The 14,215-nt window shown below is 41.0% G+C and overlaps 1 protein-coding gene across 1 annotated transcript; it reads right to left on the bottom strand.

Moving 5' to 3' along the window:
• Positions 1-742: 742 nt before the first annotated feature.
• LOC139611016 (polyserase-2) lies at positions 743-10,139 on the bottom strand. The gene is made up of 10 exons (XM_071465237.1): positions 10,004-10,139; positions 7,424-7,444; positions 7,014-7,176; positions 5,574-5,842; positions 5,308-5,453; positions 4,956-5,226; positions 4,442-4,613; positions 3,975-4,228; positions 3,730-3,827; positions 743-3,109 (listed from the first exon to the last, which is right to left on the bottom strand). Exons 1-10 carry the CDS (start codon positions 10,056-10,058, stop codon positions 2,771-2,773), a joined length of 1,788 nt encoding a protein of 595 aa, XP_071321338.1. The 5' UTR covers positions 10,059-10,139; the 3' UTR covers positions 743-2,770.
• Between the last annotated feature and the right edge of the window lie 4,076 nt (positions 10,140-14,215).

Raw genomic sequence — 14,215 nt, forward strand, 5'->3', positions numbered from 1 at the left:
AACTGAACTGATCAACTGATCAGACTCAAGCCAAGACCTGGTTTTGTTGATCTGGAAGTGCCTTTTGTGTTGTGTATATTTTGAGAATGGCTCATAAAGCTGGTGATACTCAGTATTTTTCTCACTGACAACAACTCCAGTGAAAAAGACTCAAACCAACAGCGTGTTAGTTCGTCTCTCAATGCTCTCTGACTTCCCTCCTCCGTCTGTAGCTCTCAGCTCTGAGCCCATTGGTTCTGAAGATGTAAATCTTTAAAAAACACCTCACAAATATATAGTTATATTTTTTTAAAGTAATTTTCTGAAACAGCTGCTCACTGTAGTTTCTACCAAACAAACCAGAGAAAATATATAAAGCATTTGCTGAGGACTATTTTAAGTGGCGGATGAATCTACATTTGGTGGTGTGGTGAGTGTTCCTGGCAGGAGGAGGAGGTCTTTGTTGGTTTTGGTTGTTTCATGGAGGTTGTGTCACCAGACTGAAACTTCAATGTTAGAAAATGCTGTATATGTAAAAATTACTTACGTAGCTTTGTGCTTTTATTTTATACGTTCTGGTTTTTGAATGTTTTTTATTAAACTCTGAAATGTTTTTAAAATAGATTCATTGGTTTGAGTTTATCTTTGGTTTCTTTTGGCCACTAGTAGCCCTGCCTCCTTTTCTAAAGAAACAAGCAGCAGCAACATAAAGAAAAAATGTCATTGAATCAAACTAAAAGAAAAGACAAAAAGAGAGACGAGATAATTCTTCAGGGCTTTCACATTTACACTTTTATTACATGGCAAGACCTAAGATTGAGCTTTCAAACCAGATTATTTTCTATTCAAAGTACAGTTTAAGTATTTTAGTGCAAATACTGTTTGTTCACATAAGTGCTTTGTCCCTTCAGATAGAAGTTTACATTATGGTAAAGTAGCTTTCTGATAGCATGAGGTAGTTGATGGAGAGGCTGATTGTCGTCATTGTGTTCCTCAGACCTCCACAATATACTTCATTAAAGCTCCATATTTTACTCTTCTTCTGTGTTTTATCTGAAGTGTTGATCTCCATCAGAAGATATTTGTGGTTTTAAGAACCAAAAACCATCTCAGTGTAGTTTTACATTTCCTCTCCCAGGCTTCTCTCTGGAGAAAGGAAATAAGTCTGAAGGGTGAGAACTGCAGCAGCACTTTCAGCAAACAGGACAACTTTATTGTTGGAACAACTTCTTTCAGAAGAAACTTGTTGGTTCTGTGCTGCTGCACCTCTCACCCCTGCAAGAAATCCATGACAGACATTCTGTTCATTTCTATCTGCAGTGTAATCAATAGTTTCATCAAAATGATAAATAATCATTTAAGTTCATTGGCGCATTGTCTGAATCTAGTTTTTCGTAATCACTAGCACTTTTCCATCTTAACAAATCACTCTATGCTAAAAAAAAAACAGATTAAATAATCTTCAGGAAATAAAATTATATATTAAAAAGATTTCACATTTATCATTGCACTGATTTAAAAAATGATTTAAAAACAGTGGTGCAGACATCAGTATGGTCCATGTAGCTTTAAAACCATGAAATGCTGGAATTCTAGGCCACACACAGTCTGAAACCTCTCTCCCAGGCCTAAGTGGCCTCTGACTTGTGGACCCCACTGTACATTATTTTCAGTGCAGCTTAAACATTTCTTCACTGTACACCAATATTTTACACCGAAAGAATTCAGAGTCCAGGATCTGGTGAGAGCAGAGACCAGATCATCACTTTTCATCTCTGTGTCAAAGGAGGTTACTGACCTTTTAAGTAAATTTGCATTTTACATCCTGGATATTTTGGATATTTTATCTCCTGAATAATCAAATCATCATTTATACCTATAGTTAGTTTACTTTAGGAGACTTTACCACAAACACCTGTGTCCCATTCACACACCGAGGGACCGTGTGCAAATGTGTGTAAATTCTGATGAAGTTCTGAGTCCGCAGTGTTTTGTGAAAGTGTTTCAACCCATGACCCAAACAGTCACACATTCTGTCATTGTGTTTTAACAACCACTGCTCAAAACGCTCATTTTGCACGAGTGTGCTGTTGATGGAAGCTACACTTTGCTCACAGCTGCAAAAAAAAAAAAAAAAATTGCAGATGTTGATGAGGCCGCTCCAGTAAACTAAAAATAAAATCTTCAGTATTTTTTTTTTGCCACATTATGATTCACAAGCAGCGTCTGATGTCAAATGTTGATTTTGTGTTCATTAACTACAAAAACAGTTTCACATCTTACTGCGATTAGCGTGGAAATGGGACACAGGATGTTTCCCCTGCCAACACAGCTCCTGTGCTCACACAGGGGGGAGTTTGTTATGTGCATTGTGTTAAAAAAAAATACTACATTACCCAAGAGCCTCAGGGACCAGAAGCCAGAATTATGTAGCATATTCACACTAAATAAGGTAACAGCAGAACTTTCTTAGCTCAATGTTGTTTGTGCTGATGATTAGACCAGGAGATTATACAGTGATGGAAAAGCTCCCTCTCTGTCGTCCTCTGTGGGGCCCCCAGGAGTCCTGATTTAACCTGATTTAACCTGATTTAACCTGATTTAACCTGATTTAACCCCACTAACCTCACCACTCTGCTCCTGGTGCTCACCGATAGAGTCAGGATCAAGTCATAGATTAGTTAATGCAGTTTAAAGATGACACTGTCTCTCAACGTCATGGGTGTTTACATTCATTTGTGCCACTCACATCATGTAAATCACTATTTACAGGTAAAGTTGGACACAGTTTCTATGAGAAGAGGTTGAGACACAGTAAGAGGACAAGGAGATTGAAGAGGATGGAGACGAAGGGGGAGTGAGTGAGACTGCCCCCACTGGTGGTCATGGGCATGGCAGTTGTAGTGTTGGTGCTGTTGGTGCTGTTGTTGGTGGAGGCTGGAGATATGATCCCATCCAATGTCTGAGACAAGAAGTCCTGAAACGTGCTCAGTTTGGTGAAGACCATCACGTCTTCCATTCGTGTTTGACGGGTGGAGTTTTGACTGGTGGAGTTGTTTCCGGCTGATAACACCGCCGCCTGGAACCAGGAGCTGCCCTGCTTACACATGAGTGGACCGCCAGAATCTCCCTGAACAAACAGGCAAGAGGGGAACGTTCAAGTCACACCTTCTTGTAAAATTACAGAAACTTTTTTTTTTTTCTCAGTTTCATTGAATGTGCTACACAGATAAATACCAGATACTTTGATGAACCTATGACCTTTCCTCTAGCGCCATCTTCAGGACAAGTTTAACATTTTAGCCCCACTATTGGTCATTATGTTTAAAGAAAGCCATGTTATTGTGCCATGTAATAAACACTGAGGCTTCTAAACTAATGGTTTTCATATTTAAACTTGTATAGAACAGAATAGAATAGAATAGAACAGAATAGAATAGAATGGAATAGAAAGCCTTTATTGTTATTGACATCAGGAGTGCTCCTCCTGACTGATGCATGTCTGAATCATGATATTATTAAAAGCTGCTAAGCTTTTGATCTCAACCATCCAATGTCTGAGGACCCACACACACAGACAAAGAGACATATGGTGTATGATGATAATAATATTAATTCTGAAGTCATGTTTGCCTTTATTTTGACAGATACAGGAAGAGAGCCGCTGTGGTGAGGACTAATCCTTAATATTCTACCAGCTGAGCCACAATGAAAATAATAATGATAATGATAATGATAATTATTATTCACCTGCTCCAGTGTAAAAACCCCCGTACAGATGCTCTCAGTCGTTGATGCGTTGCCACAGTCTAACACCGTGGTCTGGAACTCCTGCAGAACTTGTTCCTCTGAAGTTTTGAAAATAAGAAAAAGGTGAGAGGTGGGACACCTGAATCTTTCCCAGACTGCAGGTGCCTGTATGACTTCACTATGTTTAATCTAAAGAGGTGAAATGATGCACAGTGACTGAGTCAGACTGTGTGTTATGGACTCACCCCCTCCTCGCCCCAAGCTCCAGCCGGCAGCCCAGCACGTCGAGTTCACGCTGAAGCTCAGTCCGTTGTCCAGGCAGATGGGCTGGATGTAGTCGGACAGGGTGGGTTTGGTTTCCAGTTGCAGCACTGCTACATTGGACCCGGTCAGGTTGCTCAAAGTGATGTTTGTCACATTCAGTGTCACCTCAAAGGGATTGGATCCGTTCTGTCTCAAACGTCCCAGGACCACGGTCCACTCGGACGGTGTGGGAGAACTGTGGGAGATAAAACTAAATCAGCACTTTCAAATGTCTGGTTGGTTTACACCAGAAAATACATGACATAAAATATAAGCTGGCAATCTGCTATATTTTCTTAACATCAGTCATTTCCATGTGCAGACCCAACCCAAACCAACAATGTGTGTTTCAGTGTTTTGTGACTTCCCTCCTCTGTTGAGGCCCTTGGCGTCACTGCAGGTGTCTCACCTGGAGAAACAGTTGGCGTTGCTCAGCACAGCGTCCTCGGCCACCAGCGTCCCGCCACACATGTGGCTGCCATTCTTCTGCAGGCTCGCCATCCACGGCCACACGCCAGCCGTGGCCACCGAGTCTCCTCCCAAAATGCGTGAATTCAGTGGGGCTCCGCCACAGAAAACAGCTGGAGAGAAGAAGCAACAGGTAGATAAAGGAAGTGTAAAGCTTTGTAAACTCAGACCATACAGAGCCCTCATTACACACACAGGTTGTTTAGTCAGGCTTCGTTCAGATTGTTTCAAATTAAAGTGGAGAGCCCAACTTTTCCAAAGTTACTGAGTAAGTCAGCTTGAATTTTGGGAAATTTACTGCAAAAAAGATCTGGGATATTTCCCTCAGTTTAAACTCTGTAGAGTTGGGAGAAGTGGAGCTAGAACCGATATAAAATTCTTATTTTAAAGCTCTCCAAGGGTAAACTTAAGATTAATAATCGGTTTTTATAAAGTCTGGAGAGGCAGGCACTCACGTTGGGGTGTGGTTGTTGGAGCGAGGGTGGTTGGAGGTGGCAGCAGGCCTGGACAGGTGACACTCAGGTCACCATCAGTCCCAGTGGACGTGAAGGTGACGAAGCCCGGCTGGTTGGTGGTGATGATGCTGTTGATCCAGGTCTGATACTGGGACACTCTGGCGTAGACTCCTGGGAAATTAGGCCGAGCACAACCTATTCCAAAACTCACGACTCCCGCCTGGATCCAGCGAACGCCCTGCTTGCTCACCATCGGACCGCCTGAGTCGCCCTTTAAGGACAGGAGCATTTAGGAGAGGGAATCTTTGCATGAGGTGAAATCTGACACAAACACTGGCGGTGGAATGATCACCTGGCAGGAGTCCTTCCCTCCAGCTCGTAACCCGGCACATATCATGTTCTCTGTGATTGTGCCCATTCCATAGTCACAGTTACACTGTCTGTTCCCCACAACTGGCACCTCCACCTCCATCAGGTTTTGTGGTGGAGGAAGGGGAACTAAATAGACACAAATTCAGTAAAAACAAACTGTAAGTAGCAGGAAGGTTTTGTAGCTCTAAACACAGCTGTCCACAGTTTCTCTGAATATAAATGTTATCCAGCTGATCTGTTACCCACCACCACTTCCAATGTTGCCCCAGCCGGTGACCCAGGTGTCAGTGCCGTTGAAGAAGACGCTGTCTGAGGCTGCCAGGCAGACGGGCAGGATGAAGTTGCTGAAAGCGACTGTCGAGGAGAGCCTCAGGAGGGCGATGTCGTTGTCATTAGTGCTTGGATTGTAGTTGGGATGAATGATTGTCTGCGTTACTGTGCGAGACACCTCGTTGGGGTTGGACCCTTGTTGGCTCTGACGTCCCAGAATCACAGTCGGGCTTCTTGTGCTGGTGCTGAGGTGATCAGAAGAAAAGCAAAACAGCGCAAAGGCATGAAAAGCAGAGTGGTTGTCTGGAGCACTTTAGCAGACACTAAGTCCACTTTAAGACCATGTGGAGATCAGACCGTATGGAGCTTGATAGACGTCTCAACAGGGAGATACAACTCACACAAGTTAGTCATTTGTATCCTCACAATACAGATAATTCTGTTTTAATATACTTCTCATTACCTCAGTTTAATGAGTCCCAATTGCAAAAGTTTTCCCCACAGATTAATGTTTGTGCCCTTCAGTCGTCACATGTGGGCCACATCTACATTATCGTAAAGTCTAGTTTGTTTTGTCTTTGTGTGGTGAAACCTTCTTTTCTCACAGTGTATACGTTTAGGAAATGTTGAAAATGACACAGAACTGTGTCTTTATCTCAGTCCAAGATGGTACCAAAATCTGCACAGGGAGGGAGGACGAAGACAAATGGAATTAAGATGATAATGCTATTCACTTGAGGACATCATTAATTGACAAGATTCATTAATGAGCGCAACATTAGCTTGAAGGAACAAATGAATTAAGTGCAGACAATGCAGCATTTAGAAAAAAATGTTGTGTCTCTTTGCAGTCAAACTGTCACTTTGTGGTCATTTTGTCCATTTGCTTTAGGCAGAGACAGGAAGAGGACAGAGGCATTTCACAGATGTTTCTCTGAAAACAGCTGCTGCTGTGGCTGAAAACGATGCCATGAGAGCGGAGAGAGTGAGAAAGCTGGAGGAGAGCTGCAGACTCATCTGATAAATTCTCAGTAGGTTCATCGCTATCTGCAAATATAGGTAATAGCAGCTCTGAGAGGGATATGTCTGTGCCCTCTGTCACACCACAGGCGCTCCTCATGGGCCAGTGCTCTGGGTATGCAGCCTAAACTCCTTTTTCACTTTAGCTCCCGTCACTTACAGCAGTAGTTCCCATCTCATCCTAAATATGAGGCGCTCTCAGTTAAACTAAAGATTTTCTCAGACTGTTGGAGGCCTGAAGACAGAGTCCAGATTTGAGCAGCAGAGCAACATTTTTCTTCTCTCTTTTCCCGTTAATCATCTTGAGACCACTCAGATTTATCCTGTGACCCCATGGAGGGGTCCTGAGCCCAGGTTGGGGGCATGCTGGCATGCAGCTCCACCGTCACCGCTCACCTTGAGACGCAGTGAGCAGCAGTCAGGACCCACTGGTTGTTGATGAGGGATCCTCCACAGAAGTGGCTGTTGCTTCTCTGCAGACTGACCTGCCAGGGCCAGCTGCCCTCAGGGGCCACCTGTCCTCCAACGATCCTGGTGTTGAGTGCAGGTCTACCACAGACTGAGGAGAGACGGAGGACAAAAACACGGTGAGTAATACTCGTCCTGCCCGATCATTGTAAGATTATAAACTGTTGGTTGAGGATTATGAGGCTGGGAGCAGCGGTGAAACTAATCTTATTTCATAATTTTTCTAGAGAGACAAGATTCTTTATTGGACAGAAACTAATAATAAGAATGAAACTATAAACAAAACAACAAGAGTCCTAACATGTTCGCACTGTCACAAATGAGGGAGAGGGACTTACCATCGAGTTGTGAGTGAGACTCTGAAAAATAGAAAACAAAAAAACTGTTGAAACAACGATTCTGTATTTTTATTTACAGATATTTCTCCTGCTAAGTGTGATATTAAGATAACAAAATAATTTTGCAGTTATGCAAAACAACAAACTGTAGAAAAATATTTTTTCAGGCTGAAATGGCATCGAAAATGTGATTGTTTTTAATCTAATTTGTCAAGAAAACATCTTCAACTCTTGATTTAATTTTCTGTGAAAAATCACCAAATCATCAGACACCATCATCATCAGCACATCACAGGACTCAGACACATGTTTCATGCTGCTTTATGTTGTAAGAGCATCTGTTGTGTCAACACAGGCTGTCGTGAAGCGTACGATCTGAGTGGGCGTTTTAAACACTCTGTATTTCCACACATGTTGTTTTAACGGATCTGCCTGTTGTGTAGCGACATGACTCCTGGTCTCCCCTCAGACTGGTTTTACTGCCTCTTCTGAGAGGACTGCCAACATTCTTTCTGCTACACATTGTCCACGCTGGGGGATTTTATTTTGGCAAGACAGGAAACACAGGAAACATACAGCACTTCTCTTAAAGCACATCCTTGTCTTTTTTTAGCCGGCATCTCGTGTGATGGCAGACACAGACGGGAATGTCAGCAGACTGAGAGGAGACGCTCGCTGACTGTGTCTGTACTGAGCCACATCTCAGCACCGACCTGGACCAACACTGACCGAGGGTTTAAATCTCTCTCACACACAGCCCCACAGAGTGAGCGTCTAACCATTAAAATGCACCTCAGTCTCACTTAAGTAGCAGCACAAACACATGAAATATTCACATATTTTAATGATAACGTTTTTATGACTTGTCAGATACATTAAAGCTCCACTCAGTCTAAAGGCAGATGTCCATGTGTTTGTGATTATAAAGCAGGTCCAGGTTCTATATTAATACTGTGAAAGTATCAAAGCCTCAGTCCACAGAGAAATGCACACAGCCTGTATTCAGACACTGAGCCTTAAAACCAGCCGTCAGGACTTCTGGAACTTTGTGATGTCACAACAAAGCAGTCACCATCCTCAACAATGCCTCAAGCCCCGCCCACCTGGACCCACCATCCAACCCTGCAGGATTTGGTTTCTCTGAGTGTTTACCTGAAATCTGCTATATTTTTATTGAATCACTCAGAAAACAGTCAGCCAATCAGAAGAGAGGCTCAGATCCTCTCTTCTGATTGGCTGACTGACCTGTTGTTACTAGAGCTCCAGAGAGAAGCCTGAGAGAGGAGATGTAAAACTACACTGAGATGGTTTTTGGTTCTTAAAACCACAAATATATCTTCTGATGGAGATCAACACTTCAGATAAAACCACAGAAGAAGAGTCAAATCTGGAGCTTTAAAGGCTGAGGAGACTAAGTTAATGTTGAAAAAAAAACATATACACATACAGTAACACAAAGGATTCGCTGTGCTGCTGGATGTTCAGTCAACAGATCAGTTATTTCTCTCATCAGTAAATGTTTTGCAATCAGCATCAGTTTTGTAATCTGGGACTTCACGAGGAGTGGCTCCACCTCAGCCTGAAACCCTCCCTCTGTACACATGATGACGGAAACCTGTGGTCACTCCATGTTAGTACAGTGACCTCAAACATACCTTCACACAGGTTAATCTAGCCACACACCTCTTAATAGGAACTAAATTTCCCTCAAATGGCTGAAATCAAAACGAGCTCAGTCTGGGTTCTATATGATGTGTCACATAACAATAAATATTCCTGCTAACTTTCCTTTACCATGCACATGTCACCTTCATGTTCATGTAAAAGTGTTTAAGGTGGCGTTACAGCGTCAAAGGAATGGATTCTGTTCCTTGGTTTGACTGAATGTAACACAGTCTCTTCATATTCCTTCAAATGACTTGGATCAAAAGTCAAATCTTTAAATGAGTTTCAGGAAATATGAAAGGAGGAAAAAATAATCCCATATCTTTTATGACTGTCATCATATCTGCTTTAGTTGTACAATATATTGTCCCAGAAAAAAATCATTATAAACAATATTATAATAATTTATGTTGAATTTAATTACATTCCAATTCCAATGTCTGAATATTATAAGAATTAAAAGTTAATTGCTCTTTGAATGGTGCATTATTATGCAATTATCATCATATCAGTGGCTTAAATTGAATATGAAAATAAATCAGCATTGCAGCTTTTTCAGGTTAATTTCTCCTTTACAACATTTCAGTAGGAACAATTGTATTTTTTATTCCACCACATTTATCTGGCACTGTTTATTCTGCCGACTCAGATTCAGTGAAAGTGTTTGGTTGTTTTTGTGCTCTAGAAATCTTTTCCCCCTCAAAGTCTCAGCAGATAACAGACGACAACATTCAGGTTCTAGTTTGCTCAACATTATTTTCACCTTCTCTCCCTGATTGAATCATTTTCATTTTCATCTGTTCTCTTACTCAATTTAAAGATTTTACTTCCTCCTCAGGGTTTTTCATCTCATGCAACTCTCAGCAGATCTCAAACACGACTGGTTCAGGTGTGTACAGTGAGGAGGCTGCTTACCTGGTGTCAGCAGAGCCAGCAGAGTCGCCACACAGATCACCTTGTAGAGAGCCATAACTGAAAGTCCATATGTTCTGATCTGCTCCGGCTTAAAAAACCTTCTCCCCTCCCTCCCTCACTCTCTTTCCAATACAAACACACCTCTCTCTACCTCTCTGAAAAAAAATTGTTACCTGTCCAAGACACACCCAACAGCTCACCAGAAATCACCTGACAGGATCTCTCAAACCCTGAAGTAGACAAAGTAGAATTTCCATGGACTGAACTCAAGTGGAATTTTAAGGCAGTTGTAAAATATTGCTCTTTCTTCTCCAGCTGTTGGTTCAGATTTTATATAAAAACATATAAAAAGTTTATAAGAATACTGTGTTTTTAAAAGGTTAAACCAGTGGTTCTCATCCTTTTTGAGCTGCTGTCAGACATTTCTCACATGGTTTCATTTTTTTTTAATTATTATTATTTTTTGGGGCTTTTTGTGCCTTTATGATAGATCAGTGGAGACTGACACACATGGTACGCGCCCTAACCACTCGACTACCGGGCCGCCCCTCATGGTTTCATTTTAAACTGTCTGAGGGCCAACAGGGTCAAAAGGTCAAGGATCATTTTAAAAAAGCAAGGACTAAAATCCAAAACCTGGAAACAGAGCAACGAATCAGAACCTTTATTTTTTCTTCTTTCCTCTCCCATTAATCATGTCACGACCCCTGAGATTTATCTGGTGACCCTTTTGAGGGGCCCGACCCCTGTGTGCAGAACCACTGGACTAAACTAACTGTATATGACGTAGTTAAAGCAGCTCCACCTGGAGCAGCTGCAGCAGTAAAATGCTGCTGAAGCTCCGATGACACAGTAATAACAATCTAATAATATGTCAAATATTAAATTGATTTATGAATCACAGTGAGTACTTTTACTTTTGATACATTTTGCTTGTTTACTTTGGTTGGAGTAAGACTTTTAATTTGAAGTAATTTTTATGCTTCAGTTTATTTATTTAACTATTACATTGACATGTTATTCCTGTTTATAGTAAAATAAACAGTGGAGGAGAGGGTGGAACAGCAATGGCTGACTGTAACAGATGCTCCTGAAGTAAATCACACCCGGCAGCATTCCTGCGCCTCCGGGCGTCTGGCTGAATTCCACAGTGACTGACAGACGTCTGACTCCCTGTAGAGGTTTTCACCATTTTCACACAGCCGTCTGCACGTTTCTGCTCTTTTACTGCTGCGAGCTTTTAGACTGCTTTCCTGTCGTCAGCCACAGATTTCAGTTCAGACTCAGACTTTCTGCTCCTGCTGTAACTAATCCATCATATTTAACATCAGGTTTGGTTTCATTCTCACCAGATTTACACAGTGGTGCGAGAAGTTTTCATGAAGTATATGTACTAATATCACATTTTAACAACACCCCATTACAGGTAAAAGTCTAATATTAAAAAGTTCACAGAAGAATTATCAGCAAAACGTGCTTAAAGTATCAAAAGTATCCAGAATCACACCTTTCAGAGGTTATTTATATATATTTTGTATTTTTATGATTGATGCAGCATTTTAATGTCGCAGCTGGTTCTGGAGAAGCAAGTTTAACACTATATTAAATCCTACTGAGGAGTTTTAATTTACAAAAAGCTTTATTGCTTTGGTTGATCATGTGTTTTATGAAAAATCTTAAACTGGCAAAATAACTTAAGTTGTACAATATTTGTAACGAGGTAATAAGTGAAGTATTTCCCTTTGAAATGCAGTGGAACAGGAACCAAACCAACGACTTCCTGGAAGAAAAGAAACCAAATTAAAAACTTGAGACGACGGGGACAACAGCAGGACTGTGACGTAAACAGATTCAAAAAAATATCAATTAAGTGTAATCACGAACACCAGGTGACACGACAACGCAAACAGGAATTACAGGAGTCCTGATGAACGAGGGAGGAAAAAGAGGACAAAACTAAATAAACGCTTGAATTAAAAAGGTGCAAAAGGCCCGAGGTGAATGGTGTCAAAGTAATAACTGTAATCTAAATGTAAATCCGCCCACAGGACTGAGACCTGCTGTCACTCACTCACTGACTGAAAGGTCTCGGGACAGAATCTGAGGCTGACATTTTGCGGCTGCTGTGAGAATTCCTCCTGTTCACACGTCTGGAAGAATCTCTTCATCAGGAAGACGAATGTCACTGGTTTTAGTCGGCTGCCTGTGAACCTGTGTGGCAGGCTAAAACAGGATCCTTCTGTTCATACTGACTGAAGAACTATGGAAGACACTAACTTGATTTGTCTTCTTCTGGCTGCTGAACTTCAGAAAACTTTTTTTACACTGAAGGAGTGAAGGTTTTGTTTTGAGGGGAGCTACAGGAACAGGTTACAGCGACCAATTACTCATGTCAGAAATGTACTAAGACATGAATGATGTTAACTTATCCTTTAAAAAGGTTCATAAATCAGAAACAGGCCAGTGTGTTTAACAATGATCAGTCGAGAAACAACATAAGGTCAAGCTGTGTGTGAATGAAGCTCAGAACCCTCCGGCAGGGCTGAACACACAGAAGCTTCACAGAAGGAAACAGGTTTTATATTTAGATTTATATTAATTCATTTAGCAGATGCTTGTATTCAAAGTCACACTCTTCATCCTGACGTCATAAAGGAAACACAGACCCCAGATCTGGTGTTGGAGGTGTCGCTGGACTCCATCCATCCACGCTGACAGCAGGATGAAGCTGAGGACAGCTGCTCAGGAATGAACAGGTTGAACTGCATCAGGATGCCAGTTAACAAACTCTAGTGTCTTTCAGTTCCATGAGTAAGAACTCGTCTTGGAACAAAAACTTTTGAAAGCATGAAGGTCAAACGTCACACTCTAATCTCTCCGTGTTCATCTCTTGAAAAGAACAGCCTGTCTCTCAGGCTCGTGTCTCAAACAGGCTCAGGTCTTCACTTCTGGCTTCAACGAGACCCACTTATTTAAATTAAGTTTAGAGGGAAAATGTCTGTTTGATGAAACTGACATGACAAAGAGACACAACTCGACACTTTTCTTCCATGAGCCAAAAGACCTGGGAACCATCTGGGCTTTGGCGATATCCAGAATCTAATATCTCGAACCCAAATATCACGATAAATGATATTATTGTATTTTATGTTTCAGTTGTTTTTTTATGATATATATAATTATGTTATTGTTTAATGTGTTTTTATTATATAATTATATTGTTGTATTTTATGTTTAATATGTTTTTGTAATATGTAATTATATTATTGTATTTTATGTTTCAGGTATAGGTGATGCCTCCACTAACCAGCAGTTCAAAGTTTTATTTTGTTATATGCTAAGTGCTTATGTGCAGTGTGCAATGCAGTGAAAATGTGGGGTCGGACTCGATATTATGAAAAATATCACATATAGCAGAAAAGAGCCTTGAACCACTTGTTTAATTATTAGCAATTTATTGTATTTTATAAGTTTCTATATTTTCATGTAAAATTTTAAACTGAACAGTAACCGCTGTCAAATAAAGTGGAGTGATAGTATCTTACACGTTCTGCCTCTTTGCATGTTTGAAATAGTCTTCTACAACCATCAGTTAAATGACACATAACTACAAGTGATGGATCATCACTGAAATACCTGAAGGTTTTGGATAAATAGTTAAAAAGCTCAAGGTTAAACTGACTTACACGGATGTTCTTTTGTCTTCATGATAGACTCATCCTCCAGCTACAGGAGTAAAACCCTTTGACAACACATAGGTGATCTCCACTTAACTAATTATGTGACTTCTTGAACAACTGGCTGCAGCAGTGATGATTAAGGTGTAATGGGGATGGATGTTTTTGCAAATATGTGTTTTAATTTGTGAGGAATTCAGATCTTCACATCTGTTGATCATTAAACCTGAGTGACAATAAAAGCAAATGGTAATTTTATCAAAGGCTCTGTATCTATATTTCCACAGGTACCTGAGACACACTCAGTATAGTTGTAGTTATTTTTAGGTGGTACACTTTATGTACTGTAAATGTTACACGTGATGCTTAAGGGGATTTTTAGAGTCATTACTATTGGTTTACAAAGAGTCTTTCCAGAAACACATGTAATTGGTTTTCATGTGGAGGCAAACTGGATCTGCCAGTTAGTCTACAAACACTGAGACAGCTGAGCTCGACGGGAAGTCTGCTTCACTGTGTGCAAACTTCAGGTGAG

This window comes from Trachinotus anak, unplaced genomic scaffold, assembly GCF_046630095.1.
Source record: "Trachinotus anak isolate AG129_WGS33_773 ecotype Australia unplaced genomic scaffold, CSIRO_AGI_Tana_v1 ptg000003l, whole genome shotgun sequence".
Taxonomy (NCBI): Eukaryota; Metazoa; Chordata; class Actinopteri; order Carangiformes; family Carangidae; genus Trachinotus; species Trachinotus anak.